Source organism: Candida pseudojiufengensis (assembly GCF_024610245.1).
Source record: "Candida pseudojiufengensis strain CBS 10847 chromosome Unknown scaffold11, whole genome shotgun sequence".
NCBI classification, from domain to species: Eukaryota; Fungi; Ascomycota; class Pichiomycetes; order Serinales; family Debaryomycetaceae; genus Lodderomyces; species Lodderomyces pseudojiufengensis.
Genome location: NW_026261539.1, coordinates 95463 through 117018, shown reverse-complemented (window position 1 = coordinate 117018; position 21556 = coordinate 95463). Strand labels below are relative to the sequence as shown.

The 21556-nt window shown below is 27.8% G+C and overlaps 5 protein-coding genes across 5 annotated transcripts; 3 read left to right on the top strand and 2 right to left on the bottom strand. All coding sequences in view use genetic code 12, as the record gives it.

Moving 5' to 3' along the window:
- Positions 1–1820: 1820 nt before the first annotated feature.
- On the top strand, positions 1821–2906 carry KGF55_004796 (uncharacterized protein; the record flags this gene model as incomplete). The annotated part of the gene is made up of 1 exon (XM_051759737.1): positions 1821–2906. The coding sequence occupies one exon, from the start codon at positions 1821–1823 to the stop codon at positions 2904–2906; it is 1086 nt and encodes a 361-aa protein (XP_051612390.1).
- Positions 2907–4496: 1590 nt separating this feature from the next.
- KGF55_004795 (uncharacterized protein) lies at positions 4497–5615 on the top strand (the record flags this gene model as incomplete). The annotated part of the gene is made up of 1 exon (XM_051759736.1): positions 4497–5615. The coding sequence occupies one exon, from the start codon at positions 4497–4499 to the stop codon at positions 5613–5615; it is 1119 nt and encodes a 372-aa protein (XP_051612389.1).
- Positions 5616–6174: 559 nt separating this feature from the next.
- KGF55_004794 (uncharacterized protein) lies at positions 6175–9855 on the bottom strand (the record flags this gene model as incomplete). The annotated part of the gene is made up of 1 exon (XM_051759735.1): positions 6175–9855. One exon carries the CDS (start codon positions 9853–9855, stop codon positions 6175–6177), a length of 3681 nt encoding a protein of 1226 aa, XP_051612388.1.
- Positions 9856–12645: 2790 nt separating this feature from the next.
- Positions 12646–14208, top strand: GIT1 (Git1p; the record flags this gene model as incomplete). The annotated part of the gene is made up of 1 exon (XM_051759734.1): positions 12646–14208. The coding sequence occupies one exon, from the start codon at positions 12646–12648 to the stop codon at positions 14206–14208; it is 1563 nt and encodes a 520-aa protein (XP_051612387.1).
- A 2426-nt stretch (positions 14209–16634) lies between these two features.
- KGF55_004792 (uncharacterized protein) lies at positions 16635–17372 on the bottom strand (the record flags this gene model as incomplete). The annotated part of the gene is made up of 2 exons (XM_051759733.1): positions 16635–16897; positions 17363–17372. 2 exons carry the CDS (start codon positions 17370–17372, stop codon positions 16635–16637), a joined length of 273 nt encoding a protein of 90 aa, XP_051612386.1.
- Positions 17373–21556: the final 4184 nt, after the last annotated feature.

Here is a 21556-nt window from a genome sequence, read left to right as displayed (position 1 = left end):
GTGAGTTAAACATTACCATTGAATCATGCAACATTTAAAATTTATATATATTTGTATTTATCAAAATTATCGTTATAGTATCTCTTACTTCATCAATCGCTTTTCAAGATGTAATTTATTCAAGCGTCATAAGTAGGCAATTCAAATAACCATAGTCACTGGGCATCAGAACTTAGTTTCAAATGTGGTAAACATGCAAAAAAAATATATACCTTTAGACAGAAATAGAGTTTTTAAGTTCAGTTCCAAAATAAAAAAATTATACAAAGTAACTTTTGATCATAGTAACAAAAATTTTCAGATCAAGGACTGGTTCTAAGTCTGAACCATGTCAAAAGATAAGGGTCAACAACTATTAATCCATGGATTAGAACACCATTTCGATTGATCTACTCCGTAGGTGATTTTGTGGTTGTTTTTTAAAAAATTAATCAAAAGGATTAGGCTTATCACTTAGTGATAAATAAAAATAATGGTGAATCAAGTACTTGATGATTAACAGTTATAAGCTTAGCTACTCAATAATGTAGAACGTATGCTCAATAAATTATCTACATAATTTTGCAACCAAACTTTTTGCAACCACTTATTATAAAACACAGACTTGTTTTTGAAAAGAAGAAATAAAGCCTTACTTGAACAAATTCATTTGAAACACATTAATATATGAAAAGAAACAATAGTTAAAAGATATTGAAGGAATCTTATTTTATCTGTCTCAGGGTTAAACTAATTTGGTGAAGTTATTCTTTTTTCAAGACCACCATAATGATCAGATAATTTCATTATTATTACTGTCCGTTTTATTATGCTTTCACTATCTCTTATATTCAGTGCTGGTACGTCTTTAATAAACTGATTATCAATAGCTTCACATTCTTCATTCACACAATCTTTAGCTGCTCGTGTAAATTTAAGATAGTCAGCATCTACTGAATAAACAATATCTTTCAAGTAAACTTTACATTCTATTTTACTTATTCATTCTTTTTGATATATTTTGAACTACTTTCGAGATTGATTTCTCTCTTGTGATCTGGAACTTGATTTTTCCAAAGCTTATCAGCTGTTTCTGAATAAAATTGTAAATACTTCTTAAAATGATTATTCAACTGATAATTTGCATCAAAAATTGTAATTGTGTTGTAGAATCAAGTTACAAAAGACTAAACTTTGAAACTAATCATGACAAAAATCGTTTTGAGATGGGTTTTTATTTATTTAAACCTGAACTCTGAAATAAATACGAATTTCTACAAAGAATCCTGAACAAAATAAAGATTGAAATAGATTAAGTTTGAAGATATTACATATGAATCTATATGATTTTTTCTTTTTCACTTTTTATCCAACCATTTTTTACCTTAGTTAAGAGTATGCTATGTTTGATCACAAATAAAATGTTTCAAACAATATAATTGGGGGCTGTTAAGAATTTTTCAACTGCAAATGATTTGTTTACTTTAAAACCAATGAAAAAATTCATATACATTAGTACATTAACACCTCTATTAGTCGGAAATAATTTCATATATATCAGATAAATTTCAATCATTTATATATAGATTTGAAAATAATTCATGATTAAAAGCACTTTTAGCTCATTTTGTTCTGTTTAAGCAAAAAAGGATACACCTAAATAAAAGGGTCTTTTGGCTCGTAAATGTTGCTCTATCGGGTAAATCTATCAGCCGCCCTATTTCCTAAAGTAGAGATCAAAACAAATAATAATATAAAAATTAAAAACATATAACAATAAATTATCAATAATAAGTAACGCGTCTTTTTCGCCACTCCTTTTCAAAACTTTGTCAACCTACATGTCATCAATTCCAATCGAAAGAAAAGGAGAAAATTGTGATGAGTTTTTTATTCTCAATCCTGGAAATAAGTTTGATGAAAATTTGATTGGTAAATATATGATTTACAGATATGAACCTGAAGAAATTCGAGATAATATACCAATTTACAAAAAGTTTGAAAAAGAAATATTAGTGGACAAAGAAATTCTTCAAATTATTTTTGGGTTGACATTAAGCTATAGAAGAATAATGGTACTTAGATGGAAAGAAATTATGGGATTTTTAAAAGACGATCCTGAATTTGATATTTCAAAAAATTTTGATTTAAAAAATATTAGAAATAAAGTTGATTCAACTGAAAAATTAGTAAATCACGACAGAGAATTGATTAGTGCTTTGAATCATTTGGAAAATTTTTTGAAAAAAATCTATGATAATATTCCTATACCAGTTTACACTAGAAAGTTATTACCATCTTCAACAGCAACTAGTATCATTTGTGTTACGGAATTTGACTGCGTATTTGATGAAGAATATGTTGGAATGTATGTCTTACACAATAAGTCCCATGATTCAGACTTACAAAAAAAAATTTTTGAAAAGTTCAATAAAGAGTACTTGAATACTGAATTTACTTTACAGCTTTTGTTTAAAAAACTTAATGCCGATATGAGAATCAATTACTGCAACACTTGGAAAACAATTTTAACTGGTATGACTGGCTATAAAAATTTTAACATTAAAAATGATTTAGTTTTAGATGTAAAACAATCAAAAAAGTATATGAAGCAGCTCAGTGTTACCAAAAACTACAGTGATGAGACTAAAAGAAAAATGGATATAGCATACCGTCATTTAGATTCAGTTTTAAAAACTATTAATAATTTAAAAAAATTGGCAGCCGATTTAGAATTTGATGATGCAATAGCTGAATGTGAAAAGGCTTATTTGGAAAATCTTGAACCATCTGAAAGAAAGTTTGGTGAATCATTGAAAGAACTAGCAAGAGATTTTTCATTAAAGTATAGTGAAAATGATTTGGATCAATTACTTTCGAATTATTCAAAACAAATTTGCAAAGCTTATCTTAAGTGCAATAAATAAAAATTAATATTCAATTTTACGATTTACTCATAGCTTGTTTAAAAGGTTTTACCATGATTAATTGTTGATTTTTTTGATTTCATGGTCTTACTTTTATGATTAATGATGGTTGGTGGTTGGTTTTTTATTACTTAGGTGAATCTAATTTCAATTTTTTAGATTCAATTTATATTCAATTCACTTTAAGTTTGCTAACTTGTTTCAATTGTTTACGGTAAGCATTTTTTTTCAGTTCTGCTTTATTCATTTTTGGTATCTATGTATATTTGTATTTAGTATATAATTGATTTATATCTCATTGAATATACAAATATTTCATATATTATTATCATTAAGTAAAAGATCATTCCCATGTACAATTGGACTGGTTTAATTTTGAAGGAAAATACTTCATTGATTAGTTAATATTAGACAGAGTGGACTTTAACGTTCATTGTCATTTATTGGCATCAATTTTTTTATTATCTTTCAAAATAACTAAATCTGAACAATTTTCAGATTGTGAAAAAATATACTGTAGGTAGTAATGTTGTTTTCCTAATTTGTTTGTTGCAACTACATTATTATAATCAGGCTATTTGATTTTTCATACTTTTCAGCATAATTTTTAATTTTCCTTTCCCTGCTCAATAATGTCTTTCAACTAATAATTTCAACAGCCTAATTATCAACAATCAAATCTTCCACTTCTCACTCTTCCTATTAATATGCAATATAAATTTAAAGTAAATATAAAGTAGTTTCTAACTCTCATAATTCCAACTACCATGACTTTTACACTTCTCAGCAATAAAGTTTTATTTCCAATAATTCATTTGATTTTAAAGTCAAGCCATTTGTACCATTTTGAATTAAGTAATTTCTTATTGTGAATTAGACTTGATTCTGATGTTTGATTACTGCTATATTGTTTTCACATATGATCCTTTAATTGAATTATTCCATGTAATAAAAAGAATGTTAATTCTCATGAATTTTGGTTTTGGTTTCTCATTTCACTATTAGTTCCAAAATTTAACTCAATTGTTGTTGATGATGATGATGTTGTTGTTGTTGTTGTGGATTAATACTTGATTAATTATGAGATAATTTTTTGAGAATTTAAACTGACAGTCAATGAATTGATTAATTTTGATTTATCATTTATTCTTACAATACTCAAGTAGCAAATATACCGTCATTATATATTTCATTAAAGCAAATAATTATCCACTTATTCTCAATCCTTTCATTTCTAAATAATATTTGAGTAAAGTGATTTCACTTAATCATGCTTTTGTTATAGAAAATGTCAATGATTTTGTAATTGATTCTAATATGTTAGTTCTTCTGATATGAATAAGCATGTATTTGTCGTAAGACGGGAAAATAAGCCTGTAATAATCAAATTCATTGTCATTACCCTATGCTTAAGTGTATCTTTATTAAAAATTTATACTGTCCTGTATATAATACTAGTAAATGATGAACAATAGAAAAAAAAAAGTAAGTAGATTTTATTCAAAATATAAACAATAGATTTTAATACGCGTCTATTGTTATTATTACACACTTTTTCTGATTAGATTTAAGTCATAACACTAAATACTAATGTATGGTCCTCACAATCCTTCATTTATTTTAAATCCTGAATCAAAATTTGATAAAGACTTAATTGGTACTTACCATTTTCATCGTGGGGATGTTAAATCAGATGATTTGAAAAAGGTTTTTATAAAATTTGGACAAGAAATCTTGAATAATAAATTAGTATTAAATGATTTATACGACGTAGGATATGACATAAGAAGAAAATGGATTTATGCTATCAAAGAAATACTTGAAGTTATGACGAAAAAAAATGATTGTAACATCAAAAAAGATTTTCAAATAAATGTTAAAGAAATGAATGAATACTACGACAATCATTTTAAAAATTACAAGGTGAGTTTCCAAACCGAAAAAATCTATCGTCAAGCAATCAAAAAATTCGACTATTACATTAAATTAAACAGAAGAGAACTTCAGCAAAGTGACGGATCTTATTACTCAAAATTTTCAATTCACTCTCAAGCCTCAGAATACAAAATTAATGCAACTTATGTTTTACAACATTTAACTGAAAAAAATCCAGTTGTGCTCAAATTCCAAGAAGAAGTTTTATCAAATAAGAATGTATTGGAAATGATTTTCAAAGATGATGCTAAGCGCCGTCAAAAATTTGCTAAAAGTTGGAGACAATTCTTATTGTTAATAGACAAAGAGGATCAAACATTTAAACAAGAAAATGATTTAGTAGATCATTTCAATTATTTAAAAGATAATGCTGCTGATAGTGTGTTGGTAACAAATAAAAGTATTGTTAAAGATTCATTATTTAATTTTAAAAAAATATTAAATTTAGCATATGGCTACAAATATTCTCCATCCATGAAAAGAGCTCTTGAAGAAGAAGATTTACCCTCACAATCAAAAAAAATTAAAATTTCAACTGCTGAAGATGAGCCAATTGGATTCAATAAACTTGAAGAATTTGAAGATGAACTGGCTGGAATAATTTCATCATCAATTAAAGGATTAATTGATTTTTTTTCGCCATGTGTTGAACGGTTAGATGATGATGAAAAAATTTTGCTCGCTGATACTATTCGTGAAGAATTGATGTCAATGCAAGCAGTATTGAAACGAATGCTGATCAAGGAACTTGAAGATAAAGGTGAACTTAATTAGTCGGGCCAATTATTGGCAAGTTCTTTTTATTGAGTAAAGCATTTATTAATTATTTTATGTTTTGGATGGTCTTGATTTTATGACTGGTCATAATTTCTTCGTCATTTGGTTTTTGGAGTAGTTGAAATAAGGTACTTCAATTATAGTTGATGATGGTGGTATTTAATTTTTATTCAGTTTTTGTTCATTGGGTTTAAATATTTAATTAATTCTTTTATATATATATATATTGTTAGTTGGGGAGATCTATAGTTCAATTTAATACATATTCCCTTTTTTTGTTTTGAAAATCTATATTCTCAGATCAACAAAGTGTTAAGGGGACGGAGCTGTTGGAATCACATTTCAAACTACACTCTAAGCTTAACATGAATTTTAAAAATAAATTAACTGCAATCAGATATAATAATTAAAACGATTTAAAAGTAATTTACTTGCCAATTTCAAATTAGCAACGAAAGCTATGAGAAAGGGAATTAATTTAAGTTTTAATTTGGCATCTTAATTTTATTTTTGAACTATAACTAATATACAGGTATTACTGATTTACATCAGACCTTCATTCATCTTCTTCTCTAAAATTGTAAATCATCAAACCACAATTTAACCACCATTGTTCTGCGGTACGTGGAAGTCTAAGAATATTCAACTTTTTTTTGATTTGATCTGTAATTAGTCCAAAAATACTTGTGTTTCTTCTTATTTGAAATTCTCCTGGTGAAGCAAGATATTGAGACATCATTTCATAGATGATCGATATTTCATCACAACTTAAATCACCATGTTTAAGACATAACCTTCTATATTTGGCTCTAATTTGTGATAATTTTAGTTCCTTGAAATATAATTGTCGGATCATGGGAAAATCTGGTGTTCCATCTACTTTTTTATGTTGATCAATACTTTTAAGAAGTAGAACCTCAAATTCTTGACTCCACTCAAATTCACCTTCCACTAAAGCAGTCTCCTTGTTTCTTGATAATCTACTTTCTCTGATCAAGCCATAAACTTCTTCTGCATCTCTTTCTACATATAAGCCTTTTTCTGGGTCGAATTTATAGTGAAATTGTTTAATTCTACCCCATAATGATCTTAATGCGTGTTGAGTTAATCCATCTGTCATCGGAAAACCTTTCCATTTGTACCTCCTTGGTTCAACTTTATTATGAATTTGACTGTTAACGTGAGCAACAACATCTTTATGTAATTTAACTCTATTAGGTATTTTTTTATGAATTTTTTCAAAGATGCCTTCAATCGGTAATATTGGATCTATTTCATAATTGACATCTAAGACGGGAAATATTTTAGTTTTGGTAATTGAGTCTATATTAAGTAATTCATACTCTTCATCTTCTGGATTTACATTGATAATAGCATTACCAAGAAATTTTCTAGTAAATCTTAAAGCTTCAATTCTAACTAAATTTGTTTCTTGTTCATCGGTTGAATTAATGACTTGGTTTGTGTTAATGAGAGACTCAAGTTGTTTTTGTATACCATTTGCATCAAATCTTTTAGTGGCATATAATTTATTCAAAGTTTTACTAATTGATCTAAAGTTACAACCAACCTTATTAAATAATCTCACAATGTTAACTATTTCGTGAACAAAAAAAGTACTACCACCAGATGACACATTAATATCTCCTTCTTTTCTTTTAATTAATTTAGTGTCAATAAATTCTTCTTTGAAAGTCATTTTGAAATCATCTTTATCAAAATTAACGGATTGTGATTTTTTCAAATTCTTTAATGTTCTAAAAAGTTTATTTTCAGTAAATAAATTTTTTGCATAAATATCTAATTTTTCAAGATCATTTATTATATTTCTTAATCTAGTGACTCCAATTTGAGTTTTCTCCAAATGATACCTTTTCATAATATATATTAATATATACAATTGTATTCCCTGGTTAGAATCAAATCCTTCATCAACTCTTTCTTCATCAAAAATATCTAAATCTTCCTTGAAAAATTCGGATGATGATGCATTTGTTGAAGAACTAAAATTATCTCTTGAATCTTCTTTAATTTGTTTAGGATGTACTGTGTTTAAGCCCTCTAAAGTTGAACCTGAATCTGAATCTGTATTTGTATTTGTATTTGTATTTGTACTTGCATTTGTACTTGTATTTGTATTTGTATTTGTATTTGAATCTGAATCTGAATCTGAATCAAATAATGAAATTTTTTTAGTTGGTTTAGGTTTAATACTAACTTTGTTTGAATTAGATACTTCCAAATTATTGGACTTGTTGGATAGGTTTGAACTGGCGTTTGAATTTAAATTTGATCTTGCTGAATCTACTACATCTATACTGGAATCAGAGTCTGAATCTGATTTATCATTAAATGTTGTTACTTGTTCAAATTTTTGATTTCTTTTCATTTGTATTTTGTTAGATACTTCAGAAGTTTTTATTGAACCTGTAACTGCAACTTGGTCTACACCTAACCCTGTCTGTTTTTCCAAATCTGAATCTGAATCTGAATCAAATAATGAAACTTTTTTAATTGATCTTGGTTTAATATTGATTCTATTTGAATTTGATACTTCCAAATTATTAGATCCTGTTGATGAAGTTAAACTTGGTTTCGAATTTGTAAAATTAAATGAGTCTGTACTTGAATCAGAATCGGAAACTGATTCATCATGAAATGTTGTTATTTGTTGATATTTAATATTTCTTTTCAAATTCTTCTTCATTTTTTTGCTGGTAGTATTTGTTTCAACATCTATTGCATCAGTTTTATTATCAGTACTAGTATGCCCTTCTAATGGTGATAATTGATCAACCTTATTAGATTCGTCTTTCATGCTTTCATATTTTCTTTTATTGCTTGAATGAATTGAGTTGTCAAAAAGCTTTGATAATGATGCATTAACTGTATTAAGATTCAAAGATTGAATCAACAAATATTCCAATTTACTAATAACAGCTTTATTAAAACCCGATCTAAGTTTATCAATTAAATTCTGCTTCTCATCTGATAAAGTCTTGAAATCGTTTTCTAATTCAGGTAATTGTAATGAATATGCATTTAATGACCTTTTCGTTAAATCAATTTTTGAATTTAGGTTTTGAAGTTGAATTTGTAAATCACTATTTTCATTATTTTTATTGATTTCATTTTTATCTTTTTCATACTTTTTTAATGAATTTAAAGATTTGTCATTCACATCCTTTAATTTTTTAATTTTGGTCTTCAAGTTATTTTTCTCTCCCGCTTTTCTATTTCTTTCTCTTAAAATTTCTTCATTTTCTGTATTATTAGATAAATTGATTAACGGACCATTAACATTTGTAAAATAATATCTATTAAAACTATGACTGGAGTTTTTGTCAAATCCAAATTCAATATATCCAATAGAATTGTATAAGTATTTTGAAACCCAGAATAAGTCAGGCTGATAGGAATGGGAATTAAAATTTGTAACTATAGTTTCATCTTGATTCACTAAACATGATAAATTTTCAAATTGATTTTCAGCAGCTATAGATTTCAATTCTTTAATTTCCGAATTTAAGCTTTTATTAATTGATTCTAAGTCCAAATTTTTATCCCCAGTGAATATTTTTAATGTATCATATTTTTTCAACTCTTCTCTTAGGGTTTTTATTTGAGTAAGTCTGATATTATCAGTGTTCTTATTTGGAAAATAGATATTTATTATCTTAATCACGTGATTTTGATATATAATGTCAAAGTCAATAGTACGGCTTTTGCTATCTTCATCTATCATCTTATTACTTATAAGATTTAAATTTTCAATTTTTGCATCTCCAAATTTCTCATTTATTATAGCACATACTCTTCCATTTGAATGTAAATGAAGGTGTTTTTTAGTTTCAATGACCATTTTTATTTGTCTTAATGAATTTTCTCCAACTTCTTGAAATAATGAAATGAAATTATTTTGAAAAATAAAAGGATAATTTAAACCAGTTAGATTGGCAATATTTTTGCTAAAAATAAATAAGTTTGATTTGGATAAAGATTCAAAATTTATAAGTTGATAATGTGGAAAATACATCCCGTCCATTTGTTTGTCGTTTTTAGATTTGTTGTTGTTGTTGTTGTTGGTGATTTTTGGTAAAAATTTGATTAATTCCTCAATTTGATCTTTCTTTGATTTTATAATGTCAAACAAGATATCTTTCTTCATTTGATTTTTTGCAACTATTTCCTCAATATCTTCATCAGTTAATGGGGGTGGTGGTGTATTGCAACTCATATTTGATAGTGTTGATTGAAAAATAATATGAAGGTTTAGCTGGTGTTTTTTTTTTTGTTTGTTTTAATCGTGAATTTATGATATATATAACTTCTTTTTATCTTTTATTAATTTAAATGATGTGTAACTTTAAATTAGTTTCTAATGTGTTTCATGTTGTTAGGTAATTGCTGCTACCAACTACTATTTCGTAAATATATCAATTTTCGATTTTGTGTAAAATTATAAGTTATTCAAAGATTAGGCCGTTGTCGCATGAGACAAGCAGATCGTTAAAAAGGTAAGCTGTCGGTTGCTACAGGGCTAATATGGGTGCGGAGGTTTTCATCCTTTAATTAGGGCTTCCTGCAAATTCAACGGAACACATATTTTGCGTACTATGAATATAAAGTATAGATTATAGATGGCTTATTATACGTGAATTAGAAATATAGAAAAAAAAAAAACTCGTCTGAAATTGAAGGTTTAAGAAAGATTTAAACTCATGTTTGTCTAACAATGTTAAAATTCATTTGAAAACATTTGAAACAAGCTATATTTTTTGTCATGTTACCAATTTTATGTGAACAATTAATATTGAAAAAAAAAAAAAAAATAACTACAACATCCCAAAGATATATATCGATATACGAATTATCTTGAAAGAGAAAAAAAAAAATAAACTACTCGCCAGGTAGAGGCGAATTAGATGTGTTTAGTACTATATAGTCAAGTTGGAACGTTTCATATCAAGTGAAAATTTTATCATTTTGGTTCATCTTATTTTTTTATTAATTGATTATTTGTTTGATTACTGTTTCTTTTTTTTTCATTGTCTGCCCAGTTGATGATAATATAGATGATAATTCAAAAATTATCTTTTATAGTTTAGACTATTTGGTATTGTAACTGTAGTCAATTTCGCAGCTTTTTTTTTCAGAACATTAATGTGTATTAGATTCGTACTTTCCAAACAGGAAAATACAAACCGTATACAAGGGAAGATCGAACTGTAGATATCTTTTTTATCAATTAGCAGATAACTGACGTTTTCAATGATTTTTCTTTTCAACCAACAGTTTGGTGCCTTTTTAATAGCATGACATAACATTTAACATCTTATCATATTCTCTAATTTGACATAGAGCCAAAGCAGAGTTGATACTAAAAAGTCCTGAGATATTTTCCTCACTAACTTTGAGACTATGAATACATTGATGTCGATAAGTTAGTGAAAGAAAACGTGTATATAGGATTATTTTAAAGGTTTTGGTTATTTGGGTGGTTCTTTAAAATAATTTTGATAAGCACGCTTTCTCTTAAAGTTTAATTGGCCTCGATGTAATTTATAGTCTAAAACCTGGTTAAGAAAGTTAGCTTAGAAGTATTGAAAATCGTACTTCTAGTGCGAAAGTTGTGAGCTCCATTACTATAAGTAATGAATATAATAAGAAATAACAAAGATACGTCTGATTGCTTTTAAATATCCTGTACCTTTTATTTGCCAGGCCTTTCATCGAAATTGGAAAAAATGGTAGGTTAGTGAAGCAAATGCTGAACGATGTTTGTAGAGTTCTTTTTATCTTGCTTTGCAAAAAAAACTTTCTTCTCTCTTACTGTTAAATAAGCCATCAGTATAAGGAATCGAATTTACTTAATAAAGGAATAGACGAATCACTCATACATTTACATTTTCGAAACAAGTTTCCTCAGTGTTTTTTTGAAAAAAAAAACTAATCATTCATTAAGTCAGTAGTCTAGCTTGCTAAACAGTAAAGAAATAAATTTAATTTATAAAACTTTCCTGCTATTGTTCTTCAAACTTTTTGTAAAATTTACTAGTGCCGTTGAAAATAATTTTGCAACCATTGAGTCAATTATTACTCAGAAAAGTCATAATTTCTTTTCCTATTGACTTAAAATTCTACGTTCTCAATGAAAGGAAGGGCTCTTAGCTCATACTTTATGCTAGGACAAAATATAAGACATATAAGGTACTAATCAGAATAAAATTCAGTCACACGTTGCAGCATTTGAGGCGAGCTTCTAAATTTTTCAATTTGTCTGCAAAATTTAAAATATGTTTTTAGTCTTTTAGTTTTAGTGATGCCGTACATTTCGTTTTGATATTTAAAAACTTTGTGACGCTTTTTGCTCATGTTTTTAAAATGATCAATTCCACTTTGAAGTGATTTTTGCACTTGAAGTGAGTTTCTATGTTTCATAAAAACCTTTCAATTTTGTGTCCTAATGATTATATTTATATAAATTGCTAAGAAATTAATTTGCGCAAAATTTACGATTGACATATTCTTATATCAAATTCATTTTATTTATCATCTACATCATTTCAATATTCCTAGTTAAGTGATCGATTTTTACAATATCTGGTTGTTCCAAATGAATGGCACAAAATCAAAAACTTTCATAGTGTTTTACACGTGGTTCGGCTTTGATTAAAATTATTATGCATAATAAATTGAAAAATATTTATGTGCAGTATTAACTAATCTAATCATTTTTAAGATTACAAAATAGAGATAACGTTTTACATTTATTATTCAAACAACAATTTCAAACCTAACAAACGTGTTTAATAATATTTATTCCGTTAGATCTGTGATTTAAATAATGTGCATATACATTCAAAACAATGCAACTAGAGTGGGATAAGGATTGTTCACCTATTGTTCTTAATTTAAGTTTGAAAAATTTTAATCAGATATAAGATCATTTGTAATTCTTCATTGAAAATGAATTTGATTGTATTTCATCACAACAACCATAAACAATTTCTTGAAGATTCTGGAAATGTCAAAAGAAAACCAAGTGATTGAATCTGTTTATACAGAACCGGATAATATTAATGAATCATCAACAAAAAAAGTCCAAATGGATGAACAAGACAAGAAACATTTCGTTTACAATGCAGAACAAAGAAGACAAAGATTGGAAGGTGGAGTTACTACTCGAGATTTCTTAATGATCTTATCTGCAGGGTTTGCTTTAATTTCTGATGGATATCAAAATAATGTTATGTCAATGTTAAATAAATATTTTGCAATCAAATACCCAAAAGTTTATGACGCTAATATGTCAGCACAAGTTTCAAATGCTTCATTGGTAGGTACAATATTAGGGCAATTGACTATGGGATTCTTTGCAGATCGAATTTCAAGAAAGGCTGCTATAGTCCTTTCGACTTTCGTCCTAGTTATCGGTAGTATCATGTGTGCCGCATCTCATGGTAAGACTGTAACAGGTATGTTCTGGATGCTTACGATTCTGAGAGGCGTGGTGGGCTGGTCGGTAGGCGGGGAGTACCCTTCCAGTTCTTTAACTGCAAGTGAAGCTGCAAATGAGTCTGTCAAAAAAAGAGGAGGTGTTTTTATTATGGTTACAAATTTCCCACTTTCATTTGGAGGACCGTTATCAATTTGTGTGTTTTTAATTGTTTATCAAATAACAGGAATGAAATCAGGTCTCTGGAGATCGCTTTTTGTTGTTGGGATGTTTCTCCCTCTATCAGTTTTCTATTTCAGAATGAAGATGGTAACATCAGTGTTATTTAAAAAATCAGCTATGAGAAAAAATCCACCATATTGGTTAGCATTGAAATATTATTGGCCAAGATTATTAGGTACTACTATTACTTGGTTTTTATATGATTTTGTTACTTTTCCAAATGGTATTTTTTCAGCAACTATTATTTCAAATGTTATTTCAGATGCTAAAGATTTACAAAGTATTGCCGAATGGACATTATTACTTGGTGCTATAGCTTTACCAGGTGTGTTTGTTGGAGCTTTAATTGTTGATAGAATAGGTAAAAAATATACTATGATGATTGGATTTGTTGGTTATATTGTATTTGGTTTAGTTGTTGGTTGTGCTTATTTTAAAATTAAAAACATCACTGCATTGTTCATTGTGCTTTATGGGTTGATGCAATCCTTCGGCAACCTCGGTATGGGTAACTGTTTGGGCTTGGTTAGCAGCGAGTCTTTTGCTACTCCTGTTCGAGGAACGTTCTATGGATTCAGCGCTGTAATAGGTAAAGTTGGAGCTGTATGCGGAACATATGCTTTTAAAAGAGTTTTATTTGTTGGTGGAACAAAAGATAGTGGCCAAAGATATACTTTTATAATTGCAGCATGTTGTGGAGTTGTCGGTGTTATCTTAACTTATATCTTAATTCCAAATTTAAAAGTAGATGATTTATTAGAAGAAGATGTTAAATTTAAAAATTATCTCAGAGATTCAGGATACAAAGGTCATTTCGGTTTGGAAGAAAATGACGATGAAGAAGATATTGAAACTTCTGAAACAGATAGTGTTGAATTAGAGCAACAGAACTTTACTGAAAAGCATTGAATTGTATAGTGGATTTGATGAGTATATAATGCAGAGTAATATATATTTAATAATTTAATCGAATCATTTATATTTTAGTAATTTGGGTAATGAGAAAAGATCATAAGTAGTACAAAATCTAAGTAGTACAAAATCTGGGTAGCACAAAATCTAAGTGACACAAAATCTTTAGATCTGTAATTATCCGATTTATTATTTTTTTTATTTTTATTTTTTCTTTTTTTTTTTTTCCTCTCTAGAGTGCTGCGATTAAGAGACACAAGAAAGATNCCTCCCTCTACACTATCCCAATGGGAATTATCTACTCTATATATAGACTAATATATTTAAGTTGCTATTTCTCTCTTACTGTCATATTGCTTATTTAGACCTAGTTTTGTGTTTTCTTCGGATTTATTTGTTTCCGGTAATCGATACCTCATCAGTCCCCCAACACTGAATGTTAAGGTTGGTCTAACATGAAGTTTCATCTTTATTTGATTATCGTGATTCTGATGATTTGATTTCTTCTACTTTTCATTATAAGTTTTTGATGACTGCAATTTTTTAATATTTTGATATATGATATTCAAGTACTGCTTGATGATATAATGATAAATTTCTTAATTTGATGATACATGTCTGATCATGTCTTTGCTTTTTAAATTTTTTCTTTTAATTTATTCCATAATGATTTTAATGTTTCTTCTTGAACATGATCTCTTCATATAACGTATACTTACTATTAAACTTTAATTATGCTCGAATGATATGTTTTGCTATAATTGAAATCTTTTAATATTTCTTTGCTTCTTGATATATTACTAATACATATTTCCAGTGCTACTAATAATTAACAGTCTTTTGATATGTTCGTGATGCTACCTTATTCATTAGTATAATATGCAGTGATATTTCTGTCTAGGTATTTAACTTCATTTATCTCTGATGCGTATTAGGTATTGGAAGATGAGTAGAATTTATGAATTTTATTCTGATTTTAATTGATTGTAAGATATTATCATTACTTAATTTGATATATGCAATATTTCATAACTTTTAGTTAAATCTCTTCTTTCAATTTGAATTATAATTCTCTATTACTAGTCATTAGTACGATTGCTGATTAAAAATCTATTGTAAACCTGTTTCAATGATACTTTTATACTTATAATTTTCTATTCATAATTCTTCTCCATAGTCTATATTTTAGGATTCATTTGATAATTCTCACAATCTTCTCTAAATTTTAAGTTTGTAGTCTCATCACTAATTAGATTAGTGGAAATATTCTCTTCTCTGTCATTAAATCATTCTTTTTCTATATTTTATTGTTTGATGTATTGATGATGTATGACTATTAGTTTCTGTATTTAACTGGTCTTGAGACTGATTTAGTGATTTTACTATTTTTATCATTTAAAAGAAATATATTGATTAAGTTTTTACTAAATTTAGTTTGGTTTAAGTTCTATTGATTACTGTTCTTTTTGATAAAGCATTATTTAAAACATTCTTTGAAATGACATTAATAACTAATTTCTATATGATTTTCGACGTCTTTAGTCTTTCATGGATTGTTTGGAAATTGATGATGACTGATTTTTTAGATGATGATGATGATGATACACCTAATAAGTCGTCGACATAAAGTGCCACATATATCTTTGACTTTTCTGAATGTTTGAGTAATCATTCATTATTTGATTTACGTTCTTGAAATCCTAATTCTATGAAGATTTGATAAATAATTCTATACCACAAGTATCCACTCTGTTTTAATCCCTACATGGCCTTTTTCAATAACCAACATATGGTCTTATCAGCAGTGTATCCTTTTGGTGGTTTTACAAGAATTCTAACATCCTCATCTAACTTAGCACTTAAGTAAGCTCATTTGACATCTATATGATCTAAATCCATATCGTATTGAACTGCAAGTGATGTAACTAATCTAACTGAAATGAGATCTGTAACTGGATTGTTTTCTTTGTATGGATTATAGTTTAATAATTTCAATTTGTTTGAATCCTTGAATAAAACATCTTGCTTTATAAACATCATCTTTTAGATCTATATGCTTTTTGGTATAAACCCATATTGCTGATATAGTTCCTTTTCTTTACCTGATGGTATTTTGATTTCTTCGAAAACATTTAATGATTTGAATTTTTTAATTTCTTGTTCTCTTGCTTTTTGCCAGTTGATATCATTGAAATCTATTTTAGTTACTACTTCATTTATTTGTAAATCATATATATTATCCTTTTCATGTGCATTTAATTTTCCTATGATAGATTGAACATTATTTATATATCTGGATGGTGTATGAATTTCTCTTCCTGAACTAGTTCTTTTCACTTGATTGGATGGATTTGGTTGGATTTTAGTTAAAATTTTATTACTATCAGATTCGTCAAATATTTCTAATTCTCCAGCTTTATTATCTAATTATCTATAGGTACAGGTTCAGACATTTCTTCATTAATTGATTGAACATTTTTCTTAAAAGTTGATTTGTCTTTATTCTTCGATCTTTTCTTAGCTCGATTATCCAACTCGACTATTGGTTCAAAGATCCTTCCCTCCAGCGAAGTGTCGCCTTCAAATCTAAATTCATCCGCAATAATTGATTCTGACTTGGAATTGATTTCGTCTAAAGAAGAATCAGAAGTGGAGGAGTTTCGAGGCTCTATGACAACTGTTGCATCTCCGATTTTCTCGCATCCGTCATTTGAGGTCGTTGCTGTTGATGATTTCTAATACATATTTTCTTTTCGCTGAGGTGAATATGTTGGTGTTACGATTGTTTGATTTTATATATGTAGCTAATTCTAGAATTGCTTCTCCTCTTTTGTATGCATATTTGATTAAAAACTCATACCACGGAAATATGTATATTATCTCATTAAGTAATCAATTGGTTCTTAAAATAAATTTACAAATTTTTGTAGTTTTGCTCTGAAATAAACACAATTCCAATTATGGGGGTCCCTTAAAGTATTGAGTATAATCTTCTTAGCTCTTCCTCCTAATATTTGATTATCTAAGTCAAGTAAACCAAAACCACCTTGATAAGACAACGTTTTGAGGGTATCCAAGCTGATTCCTTTGAAATTTTTTTTTTTCTATAATTGTATTCCAATAAGAAATGGCATTGCTGTTTATAGAATACATAAGATCATGGTAGTAGATCTTACTCATTGTGTAATAATTTATTAGTTAAACTTAATGATGAACAGCCAAATCTTTTGCTTCATACATGGTGTGCTGATTCATTATTTGACTGATGAATCTTTTCCAATCCATTTTTCTTAAGTTAGTTTCTAATTATTTTAATGAAGCCTCTTTAAAGTCAAGTAATTCAAAGTTCAAAGGTGTATGCAGTTTAGATTATATAACTTGCTCTATTCCACATTTATTTCTTAACCAATGTTTCTTTTCAATAATTTTAACTTTTCTGAAAGTATCGCGTAATCATCTGTCTTATTATTTACACGCATTACTATATTATCTGCGTATGCACAATATATTGATTTAATCTTTCCTGTTGGTAATTCTAATTCGTATTCTTCATTTTAATCTTGTCAAGAAAGATTCTAGGCATAAATTGAAAAGCAACGGGGAGGTGGAAATACCCTGTCTTAGTCTTTGGTAGAATTTAAAGGTGGTACTTAAATAATTGTTTATCTTTATTTGTCCTGATTGTTTAACTACTAATGCCATAATAAATTTGATGCATCTTTTTCATTAGTTTAAAGTTTTCAGTATTACTCTCAAAAATTTGTGACTAATGATATCAAAGCTTGTTTTAAATCTATTATTAAAATATCATATTTGTTCGATTTTGATTTCATTATCATTTCCATCACATAATTCAATTTCATGATGTTAGTCGAGCCCTGTCTATCCTTTAAAAAACCGACCTGATCGTGGTCTACGAGTTTGTTTATGATATGTTGTTGTCTCTGATTTAGTATGATTCCTATTAGTCTCCCAGAGCATGTCATCACACCAATAGGTCTAAAGTTATTTAATGTATTAAATTTCTTTCCATTTTGTCTATGAGAGTTACAATTATTCTTGTGGCACCTTTAGGTGTTGTGTTATTGTCCATATCATTAATCGGATCTAGTAAGCATGTAATCATATTATTACTTTTTGTTAATCTTTTGAGTTTTTTGAAATTAACCCCATCGTATCTTGCTCCAGATTTGGTATTCAACTTCTTGATAACAGTAGCTATTTCCGTGGTTGCAAATAAGTGATAGTGAAATACTTCACAAACTGAATGAACGAGTAAGAATTCGTTGATTTTCTATAAAACGATTTGAAACTAATTATTTATTTACTTTCTTTTAATTATATTTTACTAAACTGTGTTTGCTTAATATCTTATGAATATATGGTAGCTATCCCACACTAAGTGTTAGAAAACGAGACCAGGAGTGCGTGCGATTAAAATAGTGACAGTTAACTTATTGATTAACTGATTATTGATATAAAGACTTAATTAACTATTAACTTATATCTTATCATTTTGATAATGTTTTCACTCATTTTATATTATTCTTTAACTACTCAAGTAGTATTATGTACTCCTTGAATTATATTTCTCCAATTTATCTGTAAGATCTAAAATTATATCATTCATATTCATATTTCATTTTGTGTCATCAATGGATTTTCAACACTAAAGTACACTCATTAGAACAAAACAGTTAAATAGCAAAAAGAAGTAAAATTGAAGAATTACATTCAAAATCATTCACCTATGTTCGTTTAGATTAGATCAGGTTTGAAAAATTGAAGTGAAGGAACATATTGCTTTTGACATAAGTTTTGTATTACTATATTCTTGATTTAAAAATAGTAAAATATGTTAATAATTATTTCAATTTTATCCAAAGGTAAGTTTTGTGTAAACTTAAACTCACACTCGACTTTTTATAATCAAATATTCCGGGCATTTGAATAAATATTACACAGCTCACGAAGAGTAAGATTTAAATATTCATGCTACCTACGTATGAAATGATCGTATAAGTTGATGAACTAAATTGCACAATATAAGAATTTACGTTCGTAAGGGTCATAATAGTGGTAAATTGTATATGGTTTTAAAAACGTTATCTCTATTTTTTTGAAAAAAAAAAGTAAATTAAATTAATCAAATTTTAATTTATTATGCATATTGATTTTGAGCAAAGCCCGACCACGTGGAAAACATTATACTTTCTATAAAAATTATTGATTTTTGTTATTCTAGCTTGAATTGGTTTTCAAACCCTGAATTAAATGCAATGGTCTCTCATTCATGAACTATTCATATATTCTTCTCATCCAATATGAATTATATTAAATTGAAGGAAATAAGAAAAAAATTTTGACATAAGAATATGTCAATCGTAAATTTTGCGCAATTGAATTTCTTAGCGATTTAATTTTTATCCGTGTTTCTTTTTTAAAAAAGTGGACACAAAACTAAAATGTACCTTATGAGAAGACCAAGTGGAAACTAGTCTACTCCGAAAGTAGAAGAAACTTGAGTAGTAATTCGCTTCACTTGAGGTAGGGCTAATGAAAAGGCATAAGAAACGAAATATTAACACATTCCAACTTAATTGTTCCTACACTCATGAGCCAAAATTGAAAGAATCTCAGTGAAATTTCAAGAACACGATGTAAAGAATCACCTATTTTTGTTTATACTATACTATAAATTTTTCAGCCGTTTCAATTTAGACTAAGTAGAATTTAGTTTCTTTTTCAAATTGAAATATTTTATTTTTCAAAACTAAAAGATGGTGTTTTAGATTTTCCAAGCTACTCTAAACCATTTGAAATTTGCCTTAAAAACAACGTGGGTTTTGAAACATACATTTAATTGTGCCTTAGAAAGAGTTGGACAATTGCCATACGAATCTCTAAACAAAAAATGCAAAAGTTTTGAGCATGGTGTTTATTTTTTAAAAATTTCCTTTAAATCTGTTAAGCTCGTGTCTTGCTAGAAAAGAAAAGTTTGACTACTAAGTAAGACATGATTGAAAAGCTAGTCGGATCGACTTTTTGAAAAATTTAAAATGTAAACGCCATTGGAATTGATCCCAAATTCCAGTTCTCTGGACAGAAATTTAAACTAATGATTGACTACTTGATTTAAAATCATGACTAATGACTGACTACTGATTTTATAAACAATCACCCTCAAAAAAAAAAAAATGATTGTACTAGCACATCCAGTATTCTCCTTACACCCATACCGCACCAACTAGTAAAATTCAAAGCTTAATTCAGTAGAAATCCAAAATTTAATAAGCGAGATAGATACAAATACTTTTGAAGTTCCAATTGCAAGTGTGTATTTAATTATCAGAATTTGAGGCAACATATTCAAGATGATTTAAATTTTACTTAACTTTAAATATGATGAATCGTTTATTTTTTGGCTGCAAAAATCGTACAGAAAATCTGCACACAACAACCATACACTTTCAAAGGTATGATAATATATTCATTTCAAAATTATAAAGATTTTTTATTTCTGTTTAGGTATTAGGATTGCCCTATACCAGACAGAACTAGAGGTAATTTACAAGCCATCAACGTCTTATACATGTGCTCGTTTGTTTGTCCGAAACCTCGGTGTGTATCGTAATATGTGAATTTAAATGCTTTCACAACTTAAAAAGAATGCTTAAATATTGGTCTGAATGACTTTCTCTCTTATGTGTTGAATAAAATTTTCAAAATTAATTGGTTTTTCAAATCTATGGTAAAATTGTCCAAACAATGTGTTTCAGATCTTTGAGATCTAATCTCGTATCTCGTATCTCGGATCTAGACTGCATATAACCTTGCAATACAAAATTATCAGGTAAAGTTTTTGACATAATCAGTAACTTCATTTTCTTTGAAAATAAGATCATAAGAAATACATTTTTAAAAAGCTTGTTAGCTGTGAGCATTCTCTATCGTAGTAACCGCTACAGTAATTTAATAACATGTCATGAAACCTTGGAATTGAACATATGTAAATTGAAACTGATTGTTGTTTGCAATATTACATTGATAATTGGCGGAGGAAACACCATCTCCTCAAAATCCAAAAATATCTTTTTAACCATCATATAGGTCTTCTACATCATAGCAAAAGTAAACTTTCAACCCCTCCTTCAATTGATTGAAGAAATATTAATAATACAGTGACGCAGAAGAGTCCAAGTCTCAAAGTATATTTTTATAACATCAAAAAGGATATAACCGCTAAGAATATTATAAAGGCAAATATTATAACTTAATTCAGTTAAAATAAGCAAAATGAAAATTAAAAAGAAAGCAAGAGATAAGAATATCGAAATTTACCAAT